Source organism: Lissotriton vulgaris, chromosome 5, assembly GCF_964263255.1.
Source record: "Lissotriton vulgaris chromosome 5, aLisVul1.2, whole genome shotgun sequence".
Lineage (NCBI taxonomy): Eukaryota > Metazoa > Chordata > Amphibia > Caudata > Salamandridae > Lissotriton > Lissotriton vulgaris.
The window spans coordinates 619,666,682-619,690,942 of NC_141693.1; the positions used below are offsets into that span (position 1 = coordinate 619,666,682).

General features: G+C 45.9%; 1 protein-coding gene across 3 annotated transcripts in view; it reads left to right on the forward strand.

Annotated features, from left to right (window-relative positions):
• The window catches only part of OGDHL (oxoglutarate dehydrogenase L), a 707,295-nt gene that overhangs the window by 632,897 nt on the left and 50,137 nt on the right, over nt 1–24,261 (forward strand). For all 3 annotated transcript variants that reach the window (XM_086922073.1, XM_086922074.1, XM_086922075.1), the window contains one exon: nt 9,535–9,660. In XM_086922073.1, coding sequence (XP_086778199.1) covers nt 9,535–9,660 — 126 coding nt within the window. The remainder of the gene's footprint in view (nt 1–9,534; nt 9,661–24,261) is intronic.

The window sequence follows — 24,261 nt, forward strand, 5'->3', positions numbered from 1 at the left end:
GAAGTGCCACTTCTAGAAGTTGGCATGTCTGTGTAATTTATGTGAATTGGCTGTCTGGCTTGTGATTGACTAGAGCTGGCTGGTGAGCCTGGCTCCAGGAGTCAGGATGGGTCTGCCCCGGTGGTGAATGGAGAGATCTGCATGATTGATGTGAGGGAGGAGTGCACCTGGGACCTGAATAGGGCTGGGCTTTCCCTACACAATGCTGGCTCCGTCCCTTGTGGTGCGACTGATGACCCTAGCCTGACTAGTGAATGAGGAGAGGGGCTGAGCACATCAGAGTGCTCCAAAACCATCAAAATGTTCTTCTCCTGATCCTAATTTGAGGGGGGCCTGCTGCTGCTGCTGGGCGCCAGGAGGACCGCCACTGGGGACTGCCTCCCTGCCTGGAGGGCCCTGTGAGCTGGCCCCTGGGCCCAGCTTTTGCCCCCCTGCCTGCCTAAGGACTTTTGCTAGACTTTTCCTGGACTCTGCTTGTAGAAGCGTCTGGGGAGCGCTAGGTCCTGAGTGCTGGGAGCTCTCATACTTTTAAACTGCAGCCCTGAGCTGCCATTCCCTGTCTCGAGGGATTCCCCGGCATGGGGATCCCCCCATTTTGCTTATTCCAGAGCAGGAGCCCACCCTACAAGATTGCCGCTATTTTTTTTTTATTACCTTCACGGTAGCTCACCCCGTTTTATTTATTTATTTAGGCAGGTGCCACCCCACCAGGGACTTTATATTTAATTATTGAGGGTGCCTACCTCTCGTTTGGCACCCCGAGAGACCACCAACACAGCCATCAATACTATGGGCCGCCACTCTGCCCGCGGCGACCCGGAAGTGCTTCCACCAGAAACCGGAAGCAGGAAGTGACGGGAGCCTACCCCGCGCTCCTGCGTGTGCCTGGGGAAGCCGTGCCGCACATCGCCGGTCCCCCGTGTGGAGAGGGAGACCGGCAGTGCTCCCCGCCCCGCAGCCGCCAGTGAGGTCCCGAAATGCGGAGAGCCCTGCCCGCCGCCAGAGAGGAGCCCCGGCAGCCAGAGCAGCGAAGCTTCCCGAGTGGAAGGAGAGCCCCGCAGCCCAGGAGGAGAGCTGCCCCAGCCCAGGAGAAGGAGCCCCCGCCACAGGTCCGGGTGAGTGGGGGACCGTTGTGTTCTTGTGGGGAGAGAAGGGGGCGTCGGGGCATATTGCCGGTGCCCGCCCCCCCCAGTAGTTCTATCGTCATCAGTGGAGGCAGAGCCTGTGTCCGTCAGCAGCCCCGCAGGAGAGCGGGCTGCTGCCTTCCCCCCCCTCCCCCACCTCCCCCCCCCCCCAAGCTGTGCTAACTTTGTTCAGGGGGCATTGTTGCGATTCCGAGTCCACAGAGGGGGGACTCCAACGATCTCTGGGGCATTTTTTAATTAGAGCCCACGAGGTTCCACCTGTGCTGGGGCATTTGTTTTAGAGCCCACGACGCCCCAGAGCTGAAGGGGCATTTAGGGTGGTAGAGCGGTCCCGGCTGGCAGGGGTCTGCTCCCCCAGTGTTGGCAGCATCTCTTCTCGAGCCCACGAGGCTCCAAGGGGCATCTTGTTTCTCGCGTGGTTGGGGCACAGCGGTGCCAGAGCCCAGGAGGCTCCCACGTTGTTCTTGGGCCCTACTGTTCCTTGTGAAAGCCCAGAGGATATCCCCTGCTGCCCAGCGCTTAGTGGGCACCTGCTTCGTTTAGGCTTTGCCCAATCTTCCTTTGGCTGCCGGCGCAGCCTGCCCTGACATTTTGGACACAGGGCGTTTCAGCCCCTGAGAGGCCAAGTTGGCCTGGGGGACAGTTCATGTGTTGTGCCCTTGCGTGGGGTACGTGTTTATGCCCTATGTGATCTTCTGCGCAAATGTGATACTTACCTAATGGGATTTCTGCATCATGTGTAATGCTTTTGGCCCTCTACCTCTGAATGTATGTTTATGCTTAGGAGGTTGTTTTTCCTAGTATAGGTTATGCTAGTGAGTTCCCGATTCCCTGCGTGATATTTGACTAAGGTGTTTAGGATTGCATAGGTGGTACTTACCTTTTACCAGTGATTACTGGTTGTGTGCTACATTTGCTTTTTGGTGCTACAGTTATTATATGTTCTAAGTTCCAATTGCTATTCCTACAAAGTTCTAAATGCTATTTCTACCAAGTGCTAGTTCTAAAAGTGCTTATCCCTGACAGTGGTCCACGTGGCCCTGTCCTGTGTATATAATCCCCTGTAAATTCTGCCCTTGCCAGTGGCACAGTGTAAATTGTGTGTTTATTATCTAATGTGTTTGGTTTAATACAAAGCCTATATTTATATATAACCTTGTGTGGAGTTTCCTTTGTGGTGGGCCTTGGGTGTTGTTGCTGGGTGCACGCGCAAACGCTTTTCACCTTGCCTCCGGGATAAGCCTGACTGCTCGTATCAAACTACCAAGGGGGTGAGCAGGGGTTATCTTGGCGGGTGACGTCCTTGCCCTGACGTAGAATGGTGGTTTCTGCCTGGCTTTGGCGCAAGCCTTAGCCAACCGTAAATCCCCATTTCTAACATTGGTGATCAGCGGTGGGAAAAGGACTTGAGTTTTCGGTGTACCACAGCGGCAGCTGGCTGCATCACAAAACTCTGCATTTTAGATAATCACATTTTGGGGATTATTGTTTTTTTTAAAGTTCCATTATTTCTTCTCCTAAGCGTGTCATTTTCAGATTGTGTACTCCTGCTTCAGCTCAGACAGTTAAGTCCTCTGTGTTGCACGTGTCTGTGAGCATCCTGCCAAGATGGTATCTGCTTTTAATTTCTGGGGTCTGTTCATGCATGAGTTGGTAGAGTTTTGTGAAGAGAGAGACATTGCAGTGAATGAGTCAGACACCCAGCCCAAACCTAGGGATAACCTAACCCAATGGCAGAAAGATGACTGGGAACGTGAGCACAGTGAAGAAAGGGCCCAGGCCACACACCAGGAAGGTGGTGGGTCTGAGGGGAGCCCTGAAGAGGAGGAAGAAAATGACAGTACATGGACTCCAGTAGATAGCGAAGACCCCATAGATAGGGAGTCCCTTGCTGGGTCCAGTGTTGGAGGCAGTACCTCATCCCTTTCCCGGTCCCTGTCCCTGGAGGAGTGGGTAGATAGGAGAGAAGAAAGGGAGCTTAGAAGGGAGGTTAGAGCATGCCAAGGAAATGGCGCAGCTGGGTGTGCAGGAGAGGATGGCGGAGGAGGCCTTCCCCAGGAAGAAGTTAACTCTGGAGGGTAGATTATCCCCTGAGCGCAGTTATCATTTTCTGGACTCCCCAGGTAGGGTTGAGTCCAGTGGTGGTAGCGATATATACTTCAGTGCATGAAGTCTCATTCCCAGTTCCCAGAGTATGGTACCTGTTTTCCAAGAAGAGGAATATAGGTTGAAATTCAGGGGCAGTAGGAAACTGTCTCACCAGTCTTGGGAAGAGTTTGAGGATGAATGTCATGGGACACTGATTGATTGGGTACAAGTTCACACAGAAGATGATTTTTACGTATTGTTCGGAATGATTCTCAAAGAGCACTTGCTCAGTTGTTGTTCACCAGGGTTGCGCCAACACCTGTTGGAATATGGGTCTACTAATTCAGAGCTCCTTGCCAGGGAAGCAGACCGCTTGGAAAGTGCTAGAGGTTCTGAAGAGTCATTGGTGAGTGATTCCAAAAGTAGTGGTTCAAGGTATCTTCCAGCCCAGCGTGGTGGAAGAGGTTCAGAGTAGCCCAGCTAGGTCCCAGAGTAGTGAGGGGGGTGTAGGGGCTTACGACCTGTGTCAGTGAAGCGGGAGTGAGTGGGTTACCAAGAGTCCCCAGATGCCCGAAACCCTGTCTCAGAGCCTGGATGGTTTCTTAAGGGAACACCAGGTTGGGGACCCAAGCTGTCCTGTTAGTCCATTTGAGGAAGATCACCTAGTGTATTGAGGACCTGGAGCGTCTGTAAATAGGGCTCCAGTGGTTCTAGTGTCCGGCAGTGCTACTCCAGTTGGGAGGGCACAGGAGTCCGAAGTGAGGAGTGGTTGGGGAATGAGTTCCCCAGTGGAAGAACCAGTGGACCAGGGACTAGCCAGTTGGGCTAGATTCCCTTGGGGGGCCCTGGGTGACACCACTTCTGTTCTGGGGGGTCTTCACGCACTGTCAGATGGACAGGGGACAGGAGATATGCGCCACACAGACAGTCACACAACATATGAGTCATGTGTTAGCCTCAGGGGGATGGTGTGTAAGTCCCCAGAAGTCCTGGAGTGCCAGGCAATTATCCCACCAAAGGTTTTAGACCAGAGGTTGGGAGGCCAGGTTCAGGATCAGCCTGACCTGAAGGGTAGGACGTCTGTAACCAGAGTCCTGACCGGTTCATCTTCCAGGGGTACCACTCCATTTGGGATAGTGCAGAACTCTGGAAGGGGGTGCAGAGGGTGGGAGAGCCCGCCTCTGACCCCGGTGCAACCTGAGGCGTTAAACCTTAGGTTGGGAGCGTGATGTTATAAGGGTACCTCTCAAAGGAGGAGGAACCCTAGAAGGAGAGGTAGGGGGAGGAGAGCCTCCCCTGTGACTCCTGGTCCGCCTGAGGGTATAGACTCTAGGCTGGAGAACCAGTGGCAGTCTAGCCCTGTCCTGAGGAGAGGAAGAGTGGAGAATGGCTACTATGTACGAGGGGTTACTACCCCCCACTCTGTGAATAGGCAAGGACCAGTGGCACCTGGGTGGCCTAAGGCCTGGTCCTGGCCGCGGACAGCTTGGGAGTACCAGTGGGGTAGACCAGTTGTTCCGGACAGCGTTTTTAGAAGGAACCCCATGGGTTCACCGTGGCGTAGAACAGGAGGGTGTCCCTGCAGTTGCGGGCCTGCGTCCGTGTTCAATCGCCCAAATCAGGGAAGCCCATCACGGTGGTGATTGCTCTGCCCTGTGTTTTGGCTGGAAGGGGGTTGTGTTGGACTTGGCCCTTCTGGCAGGTTTACCCCTGAACTTTTTGCTTTTAATTGTGACCTGGTGGTAGGGATTTTTGGCTTCGGCTCACTTTACCACTGTGTCCCAGTGTAAAGTGCGTGCATGTTGTGAATTGGCCTGCCCTCCCTTAGGAATGCATGGGGAATGTGAGTGTCCATGGTAGTTCCTGATGCATGGGGAGTGCAAGCTCGAGTTTGGTATGTACAGACTTGTGTGATTAAATGCTGCGCGATGATCCTTGCGGCGTTAATGTACCTAGTGTGGAAGTGCCACTTCTAGAAGTTGGCATGTCTGTGTAGTTTATGTGAATTGGCTGTGTGGCTTGTGATTGGCTGGAGCTGGCTGGTGAGCCTGGCTCTAGGAGTCAGGATGGGTCTGCCCCGGTGGTGAATGGAGAGATCTGCATGATTGCTGTGAGGGAGGAGTGCACCTGGGACCTGAATAGGGCTGGGCTTTCCCTACACAACGCTGGCTCCGCCCTTTGTGGTGCGACTGATGACCCTAGCCTGACTAGTGAATGAGGAGAGGGGCTGAGCACATCAGAGTGCTCCAAAACCAGCTGCAACTGGTTTTCCCCACCCTGCAGACACAGACAAAGGGTTTCTGTGTATAAAAAGGGGCTGTGACCCCTTACAAAATGTTCTTCTCCTGATCTGATTTTGAGGGGGGCCTGCTGCTGGGCATCAGGAGGACCGTCACTGGGGACTGCCTCCCTGCCTGGAGGGCCCTGTGAGCTGGCCCCCGGGCCCAGCCTTTGCCCCCCTGCCTGCCTAAGGACTTTTGCTAGACTTTTCCTGGACTTTGCCTGTAGAAGCGTCTGGGGAGCGCTAGGTCCTGAGTGCTGGGAGCCCTCATACTTTTAAACTGCAGCCCTGAGCTGCCATTCCCTGTCTCAAGGGATTCCCTGGCGTGGGGAGCCCCCATTTTGCTTATTCCAGAGCAGGTGTCCACCCTGCAGGATTGCCGCTATTTTTTTTATTACCTTCACGGTAGCTCACCCCGTTTTATTTATTTATTTAGGCAGGTGCCACCCCGCCAGGGACTTTATATTTAATTATTGCGGGTGCCTACCTCTCGTTTGGCACCCCGAGAGACTGCCAACACAGCCATCATTACTATGGGCCGCCGCTCTGCCCGCGGCGACCCGGAAGTGCTTCCACCAGAAACCTGAAGCAGGAAGCGACGGGAGCCTACCCCGCGCTCCTACGTGTGCCTGGGGAAGCCATGCCGCACATCGCCGGTCCCCCGTGTGGAGAGGGAGACTGGCAGTGCTCCCCGCCCCTACAGCTGCCAGTGAGGTTCCGAAGTGCGGAGAGCCCTGCCCACCGCCAGAGAGGAGCCCCGGCAGCCAGAGCAGCTAAGCTCTCCGAGTGGAAGGAGAGCCCCGCAGCCCAGGAGGAGAGCTGCCCCAGGCAGCAGCACCGGAGGAGGAGCCCCCGCCACAGGTCTGGGTGAGTGGGGGACCGTTGTGCTCTTGTGGGGAGAGAAGGGGGCGTCGGTGCACATTGCCGGTGCCCGCCCCCCCCAGTAGTTCTATCGTCATCAGTGGAGGCAGTGCCTGTGTCCGTCAACAGCCCGGCAGGAGAGCGGGCTGCTGCACCCCCCCCCAAGCTGTGCTAACTTTGTTCAGGGGGCATTGTTGCGATTCCGAGTCCACAGAGGGCATTTTTTAGTTAGAGCCCACAAAGCTCCACCTGTGCTGGGGCATTTGTTTTAGAGCCCACGAGGCCCCACAGCTGAAGGGCCATTTAGGGTGGTAGAGCGGCCCCGGCTGGCAGGGATCCGCTCCCCCCAGTGTTGGCAGCATCTCTTCTCGAGGCCACGAGGCTCCAAGGGGCATCTGGTTGCTCGTGTGGTTGGGGCACAGCGGTGCCAGAGCCCAGGAGGCTCCCACGTTGGTCTTGGGCCCTACTGTTCCTGTGAAAGCCCAGAGGAGATCCCCAGCTGCCCAGCACTTAGTGGGCAGCTGCTTCGTTTAGGCTTTGCCCAATCTTCCTTTGGCTGCCGGCGCAGGGGGTGAGCAAGGGTTATCTTGGCAGGTGACTTCCTTGCCCTGACGTAGAATGGTGGTTTCTGCCTGGCTTTGGCGCAAGCCGTAGCCAAACGGAAATCCCCATTTCTAACATTGGTGATCAGCGGTGGGAAAAGCACTTGAGTTTGCGGTGTACCACAGCGGCAGCTGGCTGCATCACAAAACTCTGCAGTTTAGATAATCACATTTTGGGGATTATTGTTTTTTTTTGAAGTTCCATTATTTCTTCTCCTAAGAGTGTCATTTTCAGATTGTGTACTCTAGTATAGGTTATGCTAGTGAGTTCCCGATTCCCTGTGTGATATTTGCCTAAGGTGTTTAGGATTGCGTGGGTGGTACTTACCTTTTACCAGTGATTACTGGTTGTGTGCTACATTTGCTATTTGGTGCTACAGTTATTATATGTTCTAAGTTCCAAGTGCTATTCCTACAAAGTTTAAGTGCTATTTCTACCAAGTGCTAGTTCTAAAAGTGCTTATCCCTGACAGTGGTCCATGTGGCCCTGTCCTGTGTATATAATCCCCTGTAAATTCTGCCCGTGCCAGTGGCACAGTGTAAATTGTGTGTTTATTATCTAATGTGTTTGTTATAATACAAAGGCTTTTTTTATATATTGACCAATTGTCTGGATCGGGCCAGCACAGGGTACCTAAGCCATCATATCAGAGAACATCTGCTGTTTTTATTGAACAAAAGCAGGAAAAAAGCCATCATACTCTTTGATCTTTCTGCCCAGCGTACCACAGCGTACTGTTGAGTAGGCTCAAGAATTAGGGTGGAGTCAAAAGTTCTGCCTTGGAATGGGTCTAGTTCTTTTTTCCCAACCACAGCCAGCATATCTGAATTGGGTAAGTGGTGTTTTCACTTTGAAAAGTGTCAAGTGTAGAATCCCACTGCTCATCCCTTTCATGCCTGTTTCTAAACATCTACATAGTTCTACAGGCACAGCTCCTAGTACAGTACCAGAGACACCTCAAACGTACTCAGAAGACAGATCCACTTTTAGCTAGAAAACAGGCTAGCGAACTATACTCACATCTTCAGCTGTCTGGACCATGTATATGTTTGGATGATTCTAACTCATATAGTTAGGAACATTGGGTTCAGATTTGATTTTGAACTTTCCTGCGTTTCCCTGGTCAGTGTGAAGGTCAAGAGCATCAATCCGCTGCAATCCCATCTCGAGAACCCTTATACTCCGCTGAACCGACTACTGAGTAATACTGATGAGGGCACTTGTGATGGTTTTGCTAACCTTGTTGTAACAATGTTTAGACCAAGCTGACAAAAACACTCATCAGAGGGCTAGAGACGGTCCAGAACCAAGGAGGCCACAATGTGTCTGAACCTGCAACAGTTCAGAATTATTTGTGGCTTGCTTACTGGATAGAGGATTAGGATACCTGTGGGGAGTGTCCACCCGCAACTTGCAAAACGGAAACCTGCGATCAGCAAAGTCAACTGTTTCTCGCAACGAGACTTTAGACAGAATAAACTTGGATGCAGACCTCTTGGAGGCTAGAGACACACACTTTAAACCAGAGTGGATTCAAATTCAAACCCTTTAAGTACATTCTTGAAAATTGGTCTGTTTCAGCTGACATTTAATGAAACCCCTCTTCTTCAGGAGTACTAACTGAGGACTATAGGACCTGTAGCCTCTCTTAACTGATTGGACTGTAGCCCTCATACAGCTACTCGCCTAGCGGTATGAAATCACCAAAGGAGACACCGAGCTCTATATAAATACTGTAAAGTAAGTACATCATTCATAAAGTGATGTAGGACCAAAGAAAAGGAAAGTTAAATATTTGTTTCATTCTTTTCAAGCTCCGCTTGTTGGCAAATCATTTATTCTAAAAAAATAAGAATAATAACATATTTTGACACAGAGACTAGTGTATGGGAAAGCAGACACAGAGTGGCGGTTGAGAGGGCTGTGTGATAAATAGTTCCTTGTTGAGGGCAGCATGATGAAGACTTGGGTATTGTGATAAAGACTTTTGTATTACAGTGTACATATTAGGGTGATGGTGGTTTGGAGAAGAGTGTAGTCTTTCTTCAAGACAGATGAATGCGAGTCCAGGAATACATTTGGAGCATAACAATGCATTTGAACGTTGTGGATGGAAATGGGGTGAAAGTAATGGCAAGTTTTCATTGAAATTGAATTGTGGGGAGAGGATGTGGCCTAATGGTCAGAGCTGCCGACTTTGGAGCTGTGGAATCAGGTCGAGTTTGGCCTCAGCTCAACATTCTGTAATTCTGGGCCAATCACTTAATCTCCCTGTGCCTACCAAAAAAGAATGTGTCCTTGTGTAATGTAACTGGTGCTTATGTAAAGCTTTCCAATAACCTCAAAGTCGAGGTCGCGCTATATAAAACTGCAACAAAAAAAATAAACACGTTGAAGAAACAGCACCGCGGTCACCACGTTCATGAACAAACAGTAACTCCTGAAACTGATATATCAAACTGCAGGAGAACATTATAAATTACAAATAATAATCATATCAGAGAATCCATACATAGATGGAGGATAACTCATTTGTTTACTTATTCTTTCCTGTAGGAATTCACAGAGAACTTCGACATCCATCAGCTGTATGATTGCAACTGGATTGTTGTGAACTGCTCGACTCCTGCCAGCTACTTCCACGTTCTCAGGAGGCAGATCCAGCTGCCATTTCGTAAACCGGTGAGTGAGGGTAACAGGACGCTGGTGAGCCAAGCAACACCATGGGCCTGATCTAGATCTTGGCGGACAGGATACTACCAGTGCTTTAAATGGGCCGGTACTGTCCGGTACGGAGTACCAGCACTTTTTTATTTTGAGAGGTAGATTACCAGCACTTCTCAAAAGAAATGCTATACTTTTAATTGGAGAGTACCAGCACTTCTTAGAAACAAGCAGGTACTCAGCTACAGAGTACATGCTCTTCTATTTTTCAATTTCAAGCACTGGATACTACGTCACAAACGTGACGGATATAGGGTCCGCTGTATTACAAGTACATTATATTTGATGGTACTTGTAATAGGACGGACAGGATATCCGTCACGTTTGTGACAGAGTATCCCATCCGCCAATATCTAAATCAGGCCCTTTGTGCGGACGGTGCATTAACATCGAAGGTCTTCCTATTTCTGCTCTTCCCTCTTACTCAATCAGCCATTGTGGTGTCTACAGCATGCACTAGACGTGTCCTCACTCTGCATTCAACAGGTTTTTTTACTGTGGAAAAACAAAATGGTCTTGTCAGCATATAGGAGCATCCTCTGAGGAAGAGCAGTCACAGTGTAGTGCATTTGGTTTAGCTACTCAGTTCCTTTCCTTCCGCTGCCTGCCTAGTATCCATACCAGACCCATAGGGTTGAATGGCTGGCCAGCGGCCTGCAGGTCACAGGTTTGAATGTGGTAGGGACAACTCAGTCTTTCACCCATCTCTGGTTGATAAAAACGACTACTTTTGTATATTAACACTCAGGTGCTCATTCTAAATCCTGTGGAAGTTTGGTGCATTAATACAGCGTCATAGTTTATTATAATATGCACAGTATTTAGCAGGGATGCAAATGCTGCACCATTTTGAGTTTCAGACCTTGAGTGGGGGGTAATGTGCTAATTGCTTGTATTTACCACATTCCAGTGTAACTAAGGGCCTCATTTTATAGTCGGTGGGACTGCCATGACAGGCCATCTGTTGCTGCCCCACCAACATTCAGGCCTTCTGTCCTACCCCTGCATTACGATCTGGACAGTCCAACGCAGCGGTCTGGGTGACAGACCACTGCCTCCTACAGGCTCAAGGAGCCCGCTGCGGTTGGACACTAATCCCTACCTTGGAGACGGTGCCTGCACAGGCACCGCCATAGGGATTAGGATGTCCATTTCCCACAGCCTTATCATGGCAGGCCCAACGCAATGAAAAGGCTGTCAGAAAGGGACTTTGGGGGCCCGAACATGGCCCTTGTCTCCTGTGGGCCACTGCTAAGTGGCAAGGGGAGCTCATGTGGTGCCCCCCCCCCAAACATCCATGCACTGTGTTCCAGTTATGTGGTGCCTGGCACATGGTGCATGGATGTTTGAAAACATGCCTTTTTCTACTGCGGCTTGTGCTGCTGTCCTTTTCTGGCCCATAGCACACGTCCGGCCGGCAGCACAAGCCTCAGTAGAAAAATGCAGTTTCAGACTGCCTACATCGCAGTCTTACCAAAATATGGCAGATGCTACCGCTGACTAATTGTCAGGCACTCTCAATCCTGCTGCGATGGTGGTCGGACGCTCACCCGACTGCCGTCGTAATGAGGCCCTAAGTCCAGGGGCGTAACACAGGCCCCGCAGCCCCCGCGGTGCTGGTGGGCCCCAAGCTCCAGGAGGTCCCCTCGGCACTGCCATCTGGCCGAAGAGCTCCTGATTGAGCTCAGAGGGGGCCCCTCTAAGTTCCGTGCAGCGAGGCCCCCTCAGTTTTCGTTACGCCAGTGCCTAAGTCAGTACTGGGAGACTAGAATCAAACCTAACCATTTTCAATGATTTGACCCGCGAAACAGTATACGAAAAATTCATCAAATAAGTGCACATATTATGAAATATTTTATTTAATTCACAAACAGATATAGATAACATTCACAATTTTAGTTTGTTGGGCAGTTTGGAGCTTTTCTATATTTAAATTAGGTCACTCATTGTCCATACTCTATTCTGTTTGATGCACTTGCACTGCACCAGCGAATCATTCTGATACTACCTTAATTTTTAGCCTCTAATTTTAAATACCTTCAAAGTTGCAGAATGTTTTAAACTATTCAACTTTACATTTTGCTTATTTATATGCACTTTTAATAATCTGTTTATATTTAATTTTCCAAGCAGTCCATACCCCCTGAGTAGGCTTTCTGGACCCCCTGGGGTCCCTGTACCACAGGTTGAGAACCACTGCTTCCTATTCATAGTTTGTATTATTGTACTGTGCAAATACAGCTATGAAGTGTATCCCGTTGGGTTTATTCTTCTCTAGCATCAACAAATGTTTTCCTGGTTAATATTACACGCTAACATAACTCTATGTGGAGCCTTACTTCACTGAATGCAATAAAACTCACTTTTCCCACATAAGGGAAGCAATAGAAAGGTATGCTAAATGTAACATGCTTAATCTCATATCTAATAATGTTCTGTTCCTTGAGGATCCTCTTCTCGCGCATTGTGACTCATCCATTTGTTTGAAGTACTTGTCTCATGCTGTAGCATTAAGCAATACGTTGCTTTGAATTGACTGGCTTGGGGTTTACTATACAAATATCTATGGCTTGCATTGGGGACAAAGGGACAGATGCATGAAGCCAGTCAGCAGACACAAAACATGTGTTTCATTTAAACACAGAGTTTAAGACCGCTAAATGACATTTTTAATGTAGTAAACCCATTTTGTGGTTTGGTAACATTTTACCGAATCGCAAAAAGGGTTTCCAGAGGTATACAAACTCGCTATTTCATAGGAGCTTGTTTACAGCGTCCCTCCTAAATAGTGATTCATTATGGTATGTATCAGTGTTTTGCAACCAAAATCTGTTTGCAAAACATTGAAAATTTACTAACTCTGGAGTGGAGTGGAAACACATTCATAGAGTAGACTGGGCAGTAGTTCAGGGAACCACTGCCAACTCTTTAAAAAACTTAAATAAATAAAACATCCTTTTTAAATACGCTTCATTTAAGAGAAAAGTAAACTTTATTTAAATGCAGACATGGTGATTTTCTAAGCCCATCTGGCCACCATCCCTGTGATGGCGTCTAAATAGTGAGTCACAATTTGTATCCTACCTCGTTATTGAAGTAGAGAGGATTGTGACCTGCCACGATTGGGAATTTTGTGATCGCAAAATTCTTTTTGTTCGGAAAAAGTTGGTGGTGCGCAAACCCAACTTGCAACACTTTTTGTGAATGAAAATGTTGTACATGTGGCACAAAGGGCCCTATTTGGAGTAGAGTTGGGTGGATGCAGGACACCTGACAAAAACGGCAGATGCCCGTTCCTCTGCATTAAGAGTGTATCAGGTTAATGGCTCTCACAATACTAAAAGCTGGACATCTACCAATGTCTTGCTAATGCCCCACTATCCCAAACTCTAATAAGGTTTAAAGCTGGAAATGGTCTTTGACTCTTATCCACTGAATTACTTTTAAGAACTAGGTTTATATTGCTTATCTGATATGAAATTTGTGCGACAGAATTTTCATACTCAAAAATACTTTTTTATTTAGGTTTTCTGTCGTCTAATTTGCGGGAGCATGCTTTGCTTTGATGCTCACGGAGTGTTGTGTTTTAAAATGCTCGTTTGCTGGGCTGTGGGAGATGATGTTTACTTTGTTGCCTTCAACATTTCTTCAAGATCAGTTTTCACTTTTTCAGAATTTTCCCTCGAGCTGTATCCGATACTTAACATGCGTTTTCAGCTGAAGGTTGGCCACAACTCAAATATTTAGTTTCATAATTAGCCATATTTGAAGCCAAGTGTTTGAAAATCATGCTCACAGAATTGTGATATAGGTTAAAAAATTACTTTATCTCAACAATTGTCTAGACAATGTAATTCAAGTTGTTTATGAATCCATTCGTTTTTTATTAATTATTTAATACCAAAAGTTGTCCTGGTGAAAAGAAGAGAAATAGAAGGGCACAGGAAGAGGCACATATTTACTGCTTTCATGAAAATTATTTATAGGTTCTAAAGTTTAGTAAGAACAATTCTTAAAGGGCTATTATTAGTTATTTAGCAAAATACTGTGGAGCTTTTCGGCTCATCCACGTTTTCTCCACTATCAGTTGCAATGGACCCTGACAATTGTGGTTCATACTGCATTCCTTAACTATTCGACTTCTTCGCCATGGGATTTTCTTTAACATTCAGCAGAAAATGTTCAATTATGTGCAGGTCCTCAGGGATCTTTTAATAAAGAGAAAAAAACCTTTCCCCAAAACATCTTTTAAAATGTCTTCCTGAAACAACATGTTTCTTTCTGTCTTTCTAATTAAGCCAAATGGAATTATGTCATTTTTAAAAAACAACTGGGGTGTTTTAGACATTGTTTAACTCTCCATGTAAAGGAACTGGAGCAGATAGGCAGAAGCCATACACAAAATTAATTTCACCTGTCACTTTAGACCAGCCTGCCTCTTCCAGTTTTTTTATGCAGCACAATGAAATCTCTCTGTTGATTAGTTCTGGTAAAGCCAATTTCCCGTGTACAGTAGTACATAGAGTGAGCTTTGGGTCAGCCCTCCTCCAATGTTTCGATCTGCCCTCTTCAGCCATTGGCTTTGGAGTTTGTCAATCAAATCTGGGATCAGTCTAAAAATACTATTATCTGTCAGATAATGCTATTGACGTTTTGGGTGTATTATAGCACCTCCTAAGAGTTGCTTCTACTTGAATGCCCGAGGGAATATTGAATATCTGAAAATGCACAGATTTCTCACACGCTATATCACATTCATTTATCTTCTAAATGCACTCTGTACCCAAAGCAGTCGATTTCTGTTATTTAATTCGGACCAGCAGGCATTCTTTTTATAGTTTTTGTCATAATACTTTTCTTCTGCTTCATTTTCCTCCACTCTCCCCATTGCTTCTCCCTTCCTCTGTGCCCTCTCTCCTCCTCTTTTGTAACTGTCCCTTCCTCCATTCTGTTAAAAACCATCATAGTGGTCTATATCTCATCCATCGCGAGAAGAAGCCCTTGATTTTGTCTGCCTGGACGGAGCTGTGGTCATATTTCAGTGTTCTGTGCCTGCATTCAGGTTCTTGTATTTTGACTATACTCTGCACCACTTCCAGTCATTGCACACCCCAGCTCCTGCAGTCTTTTTCAAGGTGTATAAATATGTCCTTGTTCTTCAGTATGTGATGGACTTTTGTTTTGGATGTAGTTCTCAAATCGAAAGATAGAGCTGTGCTTGGATCTCTTTCTCCGTCCAGCCTTCCAGCCGCTACTTCGAGGTTAAAGGTGACCAGGAATGTGGTTAGCACTGAGGCTGTAGCTGCCTGTCAGATGCCAGAGATCTATTTGAATGTATTATGGTCAGACATAGAGGATATAAATACTGCAATTGTACTCGGATATAAGAGTCATATTGTCATGTCACCTTCTAGGGCCATACTCATTCTGTATTGCCTCTGGTTCTTGAGGCATAAGACACGCGATCTAGTGCTTAGTTGTTGTGTCTGTGTTCCTTATAAAGTGGCTCTCGACAGCAGTATTTAGCACAAAAAAATGTGTTTCCATTCATTTACAAATGCAAAACGTTAAGCAGGGAGCCGGGGTTGACTTTAAAATAGAGTGCAGAGCGCTATACGGATGCTTTCATAAGACAGCTTGACATGTGTAAAACCATGCTGGCTTTCCCTGTAGTTTGTTCTGTATGGGATGTTGTTGTCCTTTAAAATGTTTTTGCGGCCCTTCAAGCATGTAACTACAAGCACCATGCACTCTCAAGCAAGGCCCAACAAGCAGTAAATGAACCATCTCATCTCTGTGGTCGGTTCTCAAGACTGCAGGTCCAACTGGACACCACAGTGCCCATGGGTGTCTGTTTTTGTTTATGTACACTTGTGTCCAGAGCTACTGAATTTCAAGGAAATCCACTGCACAACTACACAACAGGTGCAAAGAGGTAGTGTGTGCAGTATGACACTTTGAGCCAATCCTGGTTGTCAGTCAAAAGTACTTTGAGTACTGGTTGTTTTAACCTGCCATACCTTACCTACTATACCAAGCTATTATCCATACTGTCTCACCTGTCTACAATACCTACCATACTCTCATACTTAAACTACCTACTGTACCAGTCTAGCATAAGTATCTACCGCACGTACCTGCCTAACATACTTCCATATTTGCACTATTAACCAAATAAAGCCCTTCAAGCCAGACCTATTGACATTACCAGTGCTTGTTTTCCTGATTGTAAGGCTTCGTCCATAGTATATATTGCCTTCAGAAGGCACTTTTTGAAGCTAATTTTCTTACTTCACTAAATCAAGTTTTGTTTACTTTCACCTAGAACCTTTTGTTGAGTAGGTACCTTTTTTGCCTTTCTACACTATCTTTCAGTTTTTGGTCTCACATCCCATACGTCAGCTTTTTCACAAATACTCTCCTCGGTGTAAAAAAAATAACTTAAACAAAGGTGCACGCAACCTGGAGTCAGTTCAAATGGTTGTGCGGTTACAAAAGTCTTCATGCAGCATCTCACCTGGGAGAGGGTGCGGGCAAAACCTCTGCTTTTTTTTCTTGGATCTTTTGTTGACTATTAGCTGCCATCCCATCTCTTGTTTGGTAACCCAGATGTATTCCTTCATCAGATTCAGGGACTGATCCTTCTCCCTTAGGTTTCCTTAAGACTTCTCTCACTGATAGATTGGACTAGCAAAATCTTTTTGGTGAAACTCCCATTCCTTACAACACATATGAATGGTTATCCCATTCCTAGGAGGGACTTCTGCCACAGTTGTGTGTACTCCTCTGAGTGTACACATACACTACAGAGTACTTCATACTTGTTGGCGCTTTGCCGTTCTGGGATAAACTCCATATGCTATTCACTAGTCACTTAACGTAGCCTCCATGGGTTGGACTTTGGTCACATATGGGTGGACCTTATATTGTATTCCCTGGTCATTTATTCAATTCAGTCTTCATTTGGTTTGTATAGCACATCCATAAAAGAGAACACATAAAAGTTGTCACATAAAAATGTCTGATAAAAAATTCTAAAACACTTAAATCTTGCAAGAAAATAGAATAAATTAGAACAATTCATCTGTTGAACCCACTAGGAAAAAATAGCGAAAAGATGTTCTAATTTCATAAAATATCTGCGTGGATATAGGAGATAGTTTGCTTCATTTCCCGTAGCAGTATTTACAAAGCACAATATGGCATTGCAAATGGTCATTTAACTGTACCTCCATGGTTTGAGCTTCTGTCTCTCTTTTGTGAACCCCATATGGGTTCTGTTATCCCTTAATATGACCTACAGGGTATGAGCTACTCTCGCTCCTTGATGAGTTCTATGGTATCTTCCTTGATCACTTAACAGTGCCTCCACTGGGTGGGCTTCTTTCGCTTCTGGGTAAACCCTTTGTAGTATTCTCGGCTGCAGAACAGTACCTCAAAGGTTTGGGCTTCTTTCGCTTCTGGATAAACCCTTTGTAGTATTCTCTGGCTGCTAAACAGTGCCCCCAGGGTTTAGGCTTCTGTCACTTTTGGGTTGACTGTATGAAGTATTCTGTGATCACTTAAAGGTTGAACTTTTGTCAAACACAGTAGACCATTACAGCATACTACATGTGGACCAAATGATCCCAATCAGTTGTGGCTTCTACTTATCCATGCAGACCATCAAAAGATTTTAAGTATCTTTAAATGTGACTCTATTTCCACACTCCTCAGAACGCTTTATTTTATACATGAGGCAGAAGTTGTTCTACTTTTCAAGTTTGTCCACCGCTTGGTCTTGCATTTGGCCAGCCATCGATTCGCTAAAGCAATCCTGCTTCTTCAACTGGCTGAGAATGTGCTTCCGATGCATTCAAAAGAACTTCAATCCCACCGATGCTCTCATTATGAGTTGTGGAATTCCACCTGGATCGATGACTAGAGGTGAAATTATGCCACTTTCAGTTACTAGTGTCTCTGGGACAGGAATTATTGCCTCTTTAAACAGGCCCACAGACACTGTACCTGTCAGACACTTCAGAAGCCGTGGCCGAGGGCAGCGGTTGTATGATGTTACAACGCGATCTTTTAGATTGGGGTACATCACAACACATCTTTTACAACGCAAGTCGTTACCACGACTTGCACTGTAGAGTGCTGGACTTAGGAATAGTAAGAATTACTAATCCAACTCCAGCCTACGTACAGTAGGGAAGGTGTTGGAATAGTAAATCTACTATTCCTTAGTCTACCGCGCCCTCCAGTGCAAGTCGTGGTAACGACTTGCGTTGTAAAAGAAGTGTGGTAATGGTAGCGCGGTGTTTTGACCGCGTTGTTATGGATGTTCCCCGAGGGCAGCAGCATAGTCCAGCTCCTGGATAACCCCTGTAGCAACAAGGGGAAAGAGACTGCCCCCCTGGATCTATACATGCCCTCGCTTTGCCACCTCCCATCTCTCTCGCTCCTACATATCATCACCTGCCGTCTAGCTGACACTGTCCACCAGCCTGTAGCGGACAGGGAAAGTCAAGGGTTTTCTCTCTCTAACCAAGAACAAATACATGGTATAGGACCTGATCTCCATATCTGTGTTATTGTCCATTCTGGGAGAACACTTATAATTGTTGGATTTTGTTGCAGGATTTGTAGTCCTTCCCTACACCTTTCATCCATTAGCGCTTACAGAATATGTCTTTCACAACCCTTTCTTAGGAGTCCCTATTATCTAGGACCTCCTAGAAAGTGTTAAAAGGGAGTCCTTCTTCTCCTCCATGGGAAGTGAATTAAGTCTTTTCCTGGGTTTGAATTCCACATTTGGGCCTCTCTATGAGACTTTACCGTATGTGTTGTGGAAAGCTTCATTCATTGTAACTGTTATTTCAGCACTAATAACATGTGAGATTCATTAACCAGTATTCCATACAACTGTCCATAAGACTACGGGTAGTCTGAAGCAAACATCCAGACTTATTTGCTTAGGTAGTGTAGGACTTACCCCATTAGCACTCTGTTTTAGGAAGTTATTTATCTCTAATCTAGTTTTCAGCTGTAGCCAATCAAGATACTTTCTCCTTTTTTCCCCTTACACTTTCCTTTAATAACGTTTTTGAAAACACGAGTCACAAGTTTTATCTAGTGATACTTTTAAATTTTATTTACCTGCTTTCTTAAGACAAGTAAACACAATATGGCAATTTTAGTCTTCAGATATACCATGAAGAAAATAGGCTTTGTTAAAGGAAAGTATTTATTCTTTATATTTTAAAATGCAATTCTCTGAAATCTCGTCTGTAGGGGGAACTATTCACGGCTTATGACTAGGGCTGTTTCATCTAACTTGGTTGTCCCGGGTCCTTGGAACCCTTTTTGACCAAGGATTCACTGTAAACTTTCAAAAATCTTCTTTTGTTTCATTCAAAAAGTTTCCTATGTCTGTTTTGGACAAAAGTCGTTTAGGAACATTCTCATTGAGACAGTGAAGTTCATTTAGAAAACAGATATCTTCCTTGAGCTCAGCACCATGGTTGCTTGGCATTTCTGGACTCTTCTGCCACTTCCAATATGTTGTATCTGTGTTGTTCCCAGGCTAGCTTACATATGAGCCCCACAAAGCTTGACCTTGAATGAAACTGGGATCAGATATTGAGGTGCCTATCCAAACCTGTCCTGTTCCATGTGTGACTCCTGTAACCTCTCACATAGTGGGCCCAAACAGTTTTAGGACTACCTCTTAGACTTCCTGAGACACTGGATCGGTGCAATAATGTGTTCCTATGAGTTCATTTGGGAGGGGGGCATAAATAGGTTGAACTTGAAAGAAATGTTCTTGACTCTAAAGGCCTTCATGCCATTCATTGATAGGTGCAAGCCACTCATGATTCTCACAGGAATACCACTAACATATTTTACAACAGGCAGTCACCTACACTCTGCGGCCTGTATTTGGAGATCTGGTGTAGGGACAATTCTCCGACGGTGTTTCCTTGGGTTCACATTCTGAGGATATTTAAACTGATCTCTGCACCTCAAACCAGACACCTTTAGACACCTCAGATTAAGAAAATCAACTAGGCAGTCTTCAACTTGGAAACTGGGGTCATCCAGGCAGGGACCTTTTCAACAATCTCCTGAACACAACGCACAAGAAATACACCTTCATCAATCCCCATTTCATTAGCTGTGATGGTCTTATAATCCACGGTCTTGTGAGGACCCTCTGTGCTTTTCGTCCTGCACCTGTAACTCTAAGACTATTGCTGCAGTTCGGTAACCAAATGGCAGCTCAGACATCCTTGTGGTTTCAGCCAACGCTTCGATAGTCTGGTTTCCGAGCTCATGCACCTCCATCAGTGGGCGCCATTCAGCTCCCGCTTATTTAATATTGAACAATGCAAGTAAAAATTACATCCTGCCTTACAATTGGTCAGTTTGCCAACATAGTTGCTGGGACGTTTAGCTTCTCTCTTATTAGCCTCTTCTTTCTTCAGAAAATCTATATGTTCTGGTGACTCCTAGAAACTTTGTGGGCCACCATTCTATTTTTTTGTCAAGTAACTTAAAGAACGACTCTTTCAAATCAACATATGCAAGACCTATTTGGCAACAATAGACAGAAACAAGGCAGGAGAGTGTTTATCCTCCTCCAATGAACCCATGAAATGTCGTTAAATGTGTCTTCTATATCTTTCCATCATAACCTGCCTGCAAAAACCGAGGCCCAAGCGGGATTTGACCTTTGTGGGCTCTCATCTTAATCACAGGCCTCTTGTGACCTGAAAAATCTCTCCTGAAAGATTTATTTTTTAATAGAAGTTACTTCTGCAAAACAAGCCGCAGGCCTAGTACATATTGGAGCCTCGCACTGTTTTTCATTAAAAAAAGGCAATACTTCTAGCCCACCCATCCTTTATCTTTAGGGGACTGAATAAATTCCAGCTCAAGAGAAACTCCTATCTTTTTCTTGGGCCTTCACACAGCCTAACGTGAAGATGCATGTAATAACAAAGATAGGAGTGCCTTTTTTCATAAGGAGGTATAAGAAGCCTTATTCCTTCAACAATCTCTTCGTCATCCATGGTGGTGTTTTTGAGAATTAATTAATGGATATGATACTTGTAAAATGTAAACTGTGACTCCTCTTGTTTTCGTTGAGCTAAACATCATATTTTGCTGAAACAGATGTGAATGCAGGAACGATGGAATATTGCAGAGTAGGTCTAAGTACCAAGGAATTTCACGAAGCTAGAATGCTTCTCAGTGACACATAGAGCAAAGGGAATGTATTCCCTCTATTTGGGAGCCACGTAAGCGTGGGAGCATCTTTAATCCCCAAACCTTGTGCATTTTAAAGTGCTAAAAGTGGACCCAAACTGAATAAGGCACAGCACAGAGTGCTGCAACTATTGAAACAGTTATGAGAATAAGAATGGATGATTTCATGAAAAGTCTTACAAGTGATGCACATTCCTTTAACGATAACGTGCTTAACCAGCAAACCAATTAAGCCTTTTCAGATGACGGGCCATAGATTATCAGTGCCACAGTGAGGCAATCTGCTGTCGTATAGTAAATACAGCAATAGGTGCTTAGTAAGACCTAAATAACTTGCATTTTCGTCATCTAATTTAGCTGAGAAACAATTAGTCTCTGGATCCTAAAGTTCGGACTATTTAAAGGCCAGATTATTATTATTATTAATTACTATTATTAATATCAATTCATCTTGTAAAGCGCTCAGCTACCTCAAAGGGTTTTTGCGGCCAGGGCGGCTGACTCTGGAACACCAGTGCTCACGGTTCGATCCCCTGTACCGTGGCAGGTAAGCCCAGCACCTTGTAACTCTGGGCAATGGCTCATTTAATCTTCCAGAAGGCCCCCAGCACTGGGACACATCCCCTGAGGTAGCTGCACCCTTTACAAAGGCTGGTAATATTATTATCTCTAGACCAAGGTAGGATAAATCAGACCCATAACTAAAACTGCCAAGTCTTCATGTTTTTGCGAAACATAATGAGGAAAATATAGCTTCTCAGAGATTCTGGGAGGTCATTCGATAGCATCAGGACTAGGTATGCAAAGGAGGACCTTCCATACGCGCCAAATGGACTCTCGGCACTTTACAGAGAGACTGGTTGCATAATCAAAGCATACGCACAGACTGGTAAGGCACCACCAGATCTGAAATTATTGCGGGCCTGTCTTGAATGTAGCCTTGTGCATATAGCACAAAGCTTTGAACAGTATCCAGTTATCCACAGTCAACCGGTGTAGCTCACGTAGAAGTTTGGACACCAAAGCATACTTCAGAGTGCAATAAAGTTGCCTAGCGGCAGCATTCTCAGTGACTTGTAGACGTTGGATACCTTTCTTGTCTGCTCCCAGATATAGGATGTTCCCATAATCATTTCTAGATAGAATTAAAGCTTGAACCACTGTTTTCTGGGCTGGCGGTAGAATCAGGCCCATTATCTTTATGACCTACCTCAGTACTGCGAAGCATGTGGAGCCCACCTTAGACACCTACATTTTCATAGGTAACCTCTCATCCAAACAGGAGCTAAGGTTCTGAACATTGGAGGACAGTTCTCGAAGGGCTCCAAAAGCTTCTGGCCAGTGCTGGGGCGCTATAACTGAGGTTTTTTTTCCTAATACCATGAGCTCTGTCTTCTCACCGTTTAGTTGAGTGCATTAATTCCAATCCAAGTGGAAATATTACTCAAGCACAGATTTAAGGCTCCAGTGCTGCATCCCTGAGCAGAGGACAGTGAGAAAAGTATCTCTGTGTCATCTACATATGAAAACAGGGTTACCTACAACTCTCCATCATGTCTGCCATAGGGCAAACGTATATGTGGAAGAGCATCGGGGTTAGGGCCGAGCCCTGCGGGACACCCGAGGTGAGGGCATACGTCTCAGATCTAGCACTCGCTGAGAAGACCCGAAATGAGCAGTCCTCCAAGAACGACGTTATCCAGGCTAAAGTTGTGCCTTTCAAGGAGTATGGAATGAGGCACTGTATCAATAGCCGCGCATAGATCTATTAAAATCAGCATGGCTTTCCGCCCTCATCCAAAAGTCATCTCAGATATTCCATGACTCCTAGCCCTAAAACCTAACTGCGATGGATGAAGATCGTTTTGAACTTCCACAAAGGTGGTAAGCTGTGAGTTTAAATGCTTCTCTAAATTGTAGGAGAAGAGGGGCCGCATTGAAAGTGGTCTAAAATTAGACCATTTGGTGGGGTCGAGGTTAGGCTTTTTTAAAAGCGGTAAGACCATGGCATATTTCCAGGCTGGCAGGATCAGACCTTGTCATAGCGAGGAACTGAGCTGTCCAACCACCATTTGTAAAAGATCTGGGTCCAAGAGAGTGAGCTTTGATGGAGGGAGCGAATCAAGCAGAGAGCCTGATTTAATTGACTGAGGTGTGGTCAGAAACAGTAAATCCTGCTGGGACAGTGGCTCCATTTTAGGAGAAGCCAAAGGCACATATAATGAATCAGCTTCCCTTCTTGGGACATGATCCCAGGTGCTCATGCTAAGCAGTGTAAAAGCAGCCTGCTGACGAGCTGGGGAAGCCTCCGGAAGGTAGCCCTGAATATCAGCCATCTTTTGTACGAAGAACAGTGTCAGGTCTTTGCATTGATTTTGTGACTGCGAAGGCATCTGAGATATTTTACTAGGGTCTGACAGTTCTCTGACTACATTAAAAAGTGTCTTCAAACAGTTTTAGGCTCTGGCAATTTTGTCCGAGTAAAATGCTGCTCTGGTGGCCTTGGAGCGTCAATGAGACTGTTTCAAAGCTAATTTGTTTTATACTTTGCAACCTTCGTCATAGGCCTTTCTCCATTCTCTTTCTAGTATATGGATTGCCGAAGCACTCTATATCGAGTAAGAAGATTGTTCAGTGACAATTTATCAAGCAATTACAAAACACCAATTTGACAGAAGTGACAAAGGTTCCAATAGATGAGTAAATCTTGGAGTCTTTAATGAAGATTACAGCCAGCCGACACGTGTTTCATCGCCTTCGCGATTCCTCAGGGCTGAAACAAACAAATGAGTAGCGTCTAGCATATTCTTTGAGCAAATAGATTTACATACAAGACCATAATTTCTGGTCATTACGAGCATACAGTGAGTGCTTCCTCTTGCAGTGAGCATACAGTGATTTTTTCAAGTTTGTTTCACTAGTGCCACCACAATACATCTGTGTCGAAAAAGAGTGTGTCTATTATCGATGTTCTATAAGGACGTGGATGTATGTGATCATGATTGTGATGGATATGTGCAGGGACGAAAAAATCATCGGTTATCTCCGACAAAATGACACGTGCTCTATGTCGCAACAGAAGTGTCCTATCCGTGTACGGCTCTTACATCCATCATGCCAAATCTTTGTGAAATAGTGAAAACATGTGTCATTGTGAATGCATACCTAGATGGCCGTGTCAACGTCAGAAGGTCTGTATATTTGTTGAGAAGAAAAAGGCAAAATCGAAAAAATCTCATCACTAACCGTACTAACGTGGTATTCAGGCAAGATATCACCATAATGAGACTGTCCGCCAATAACTAC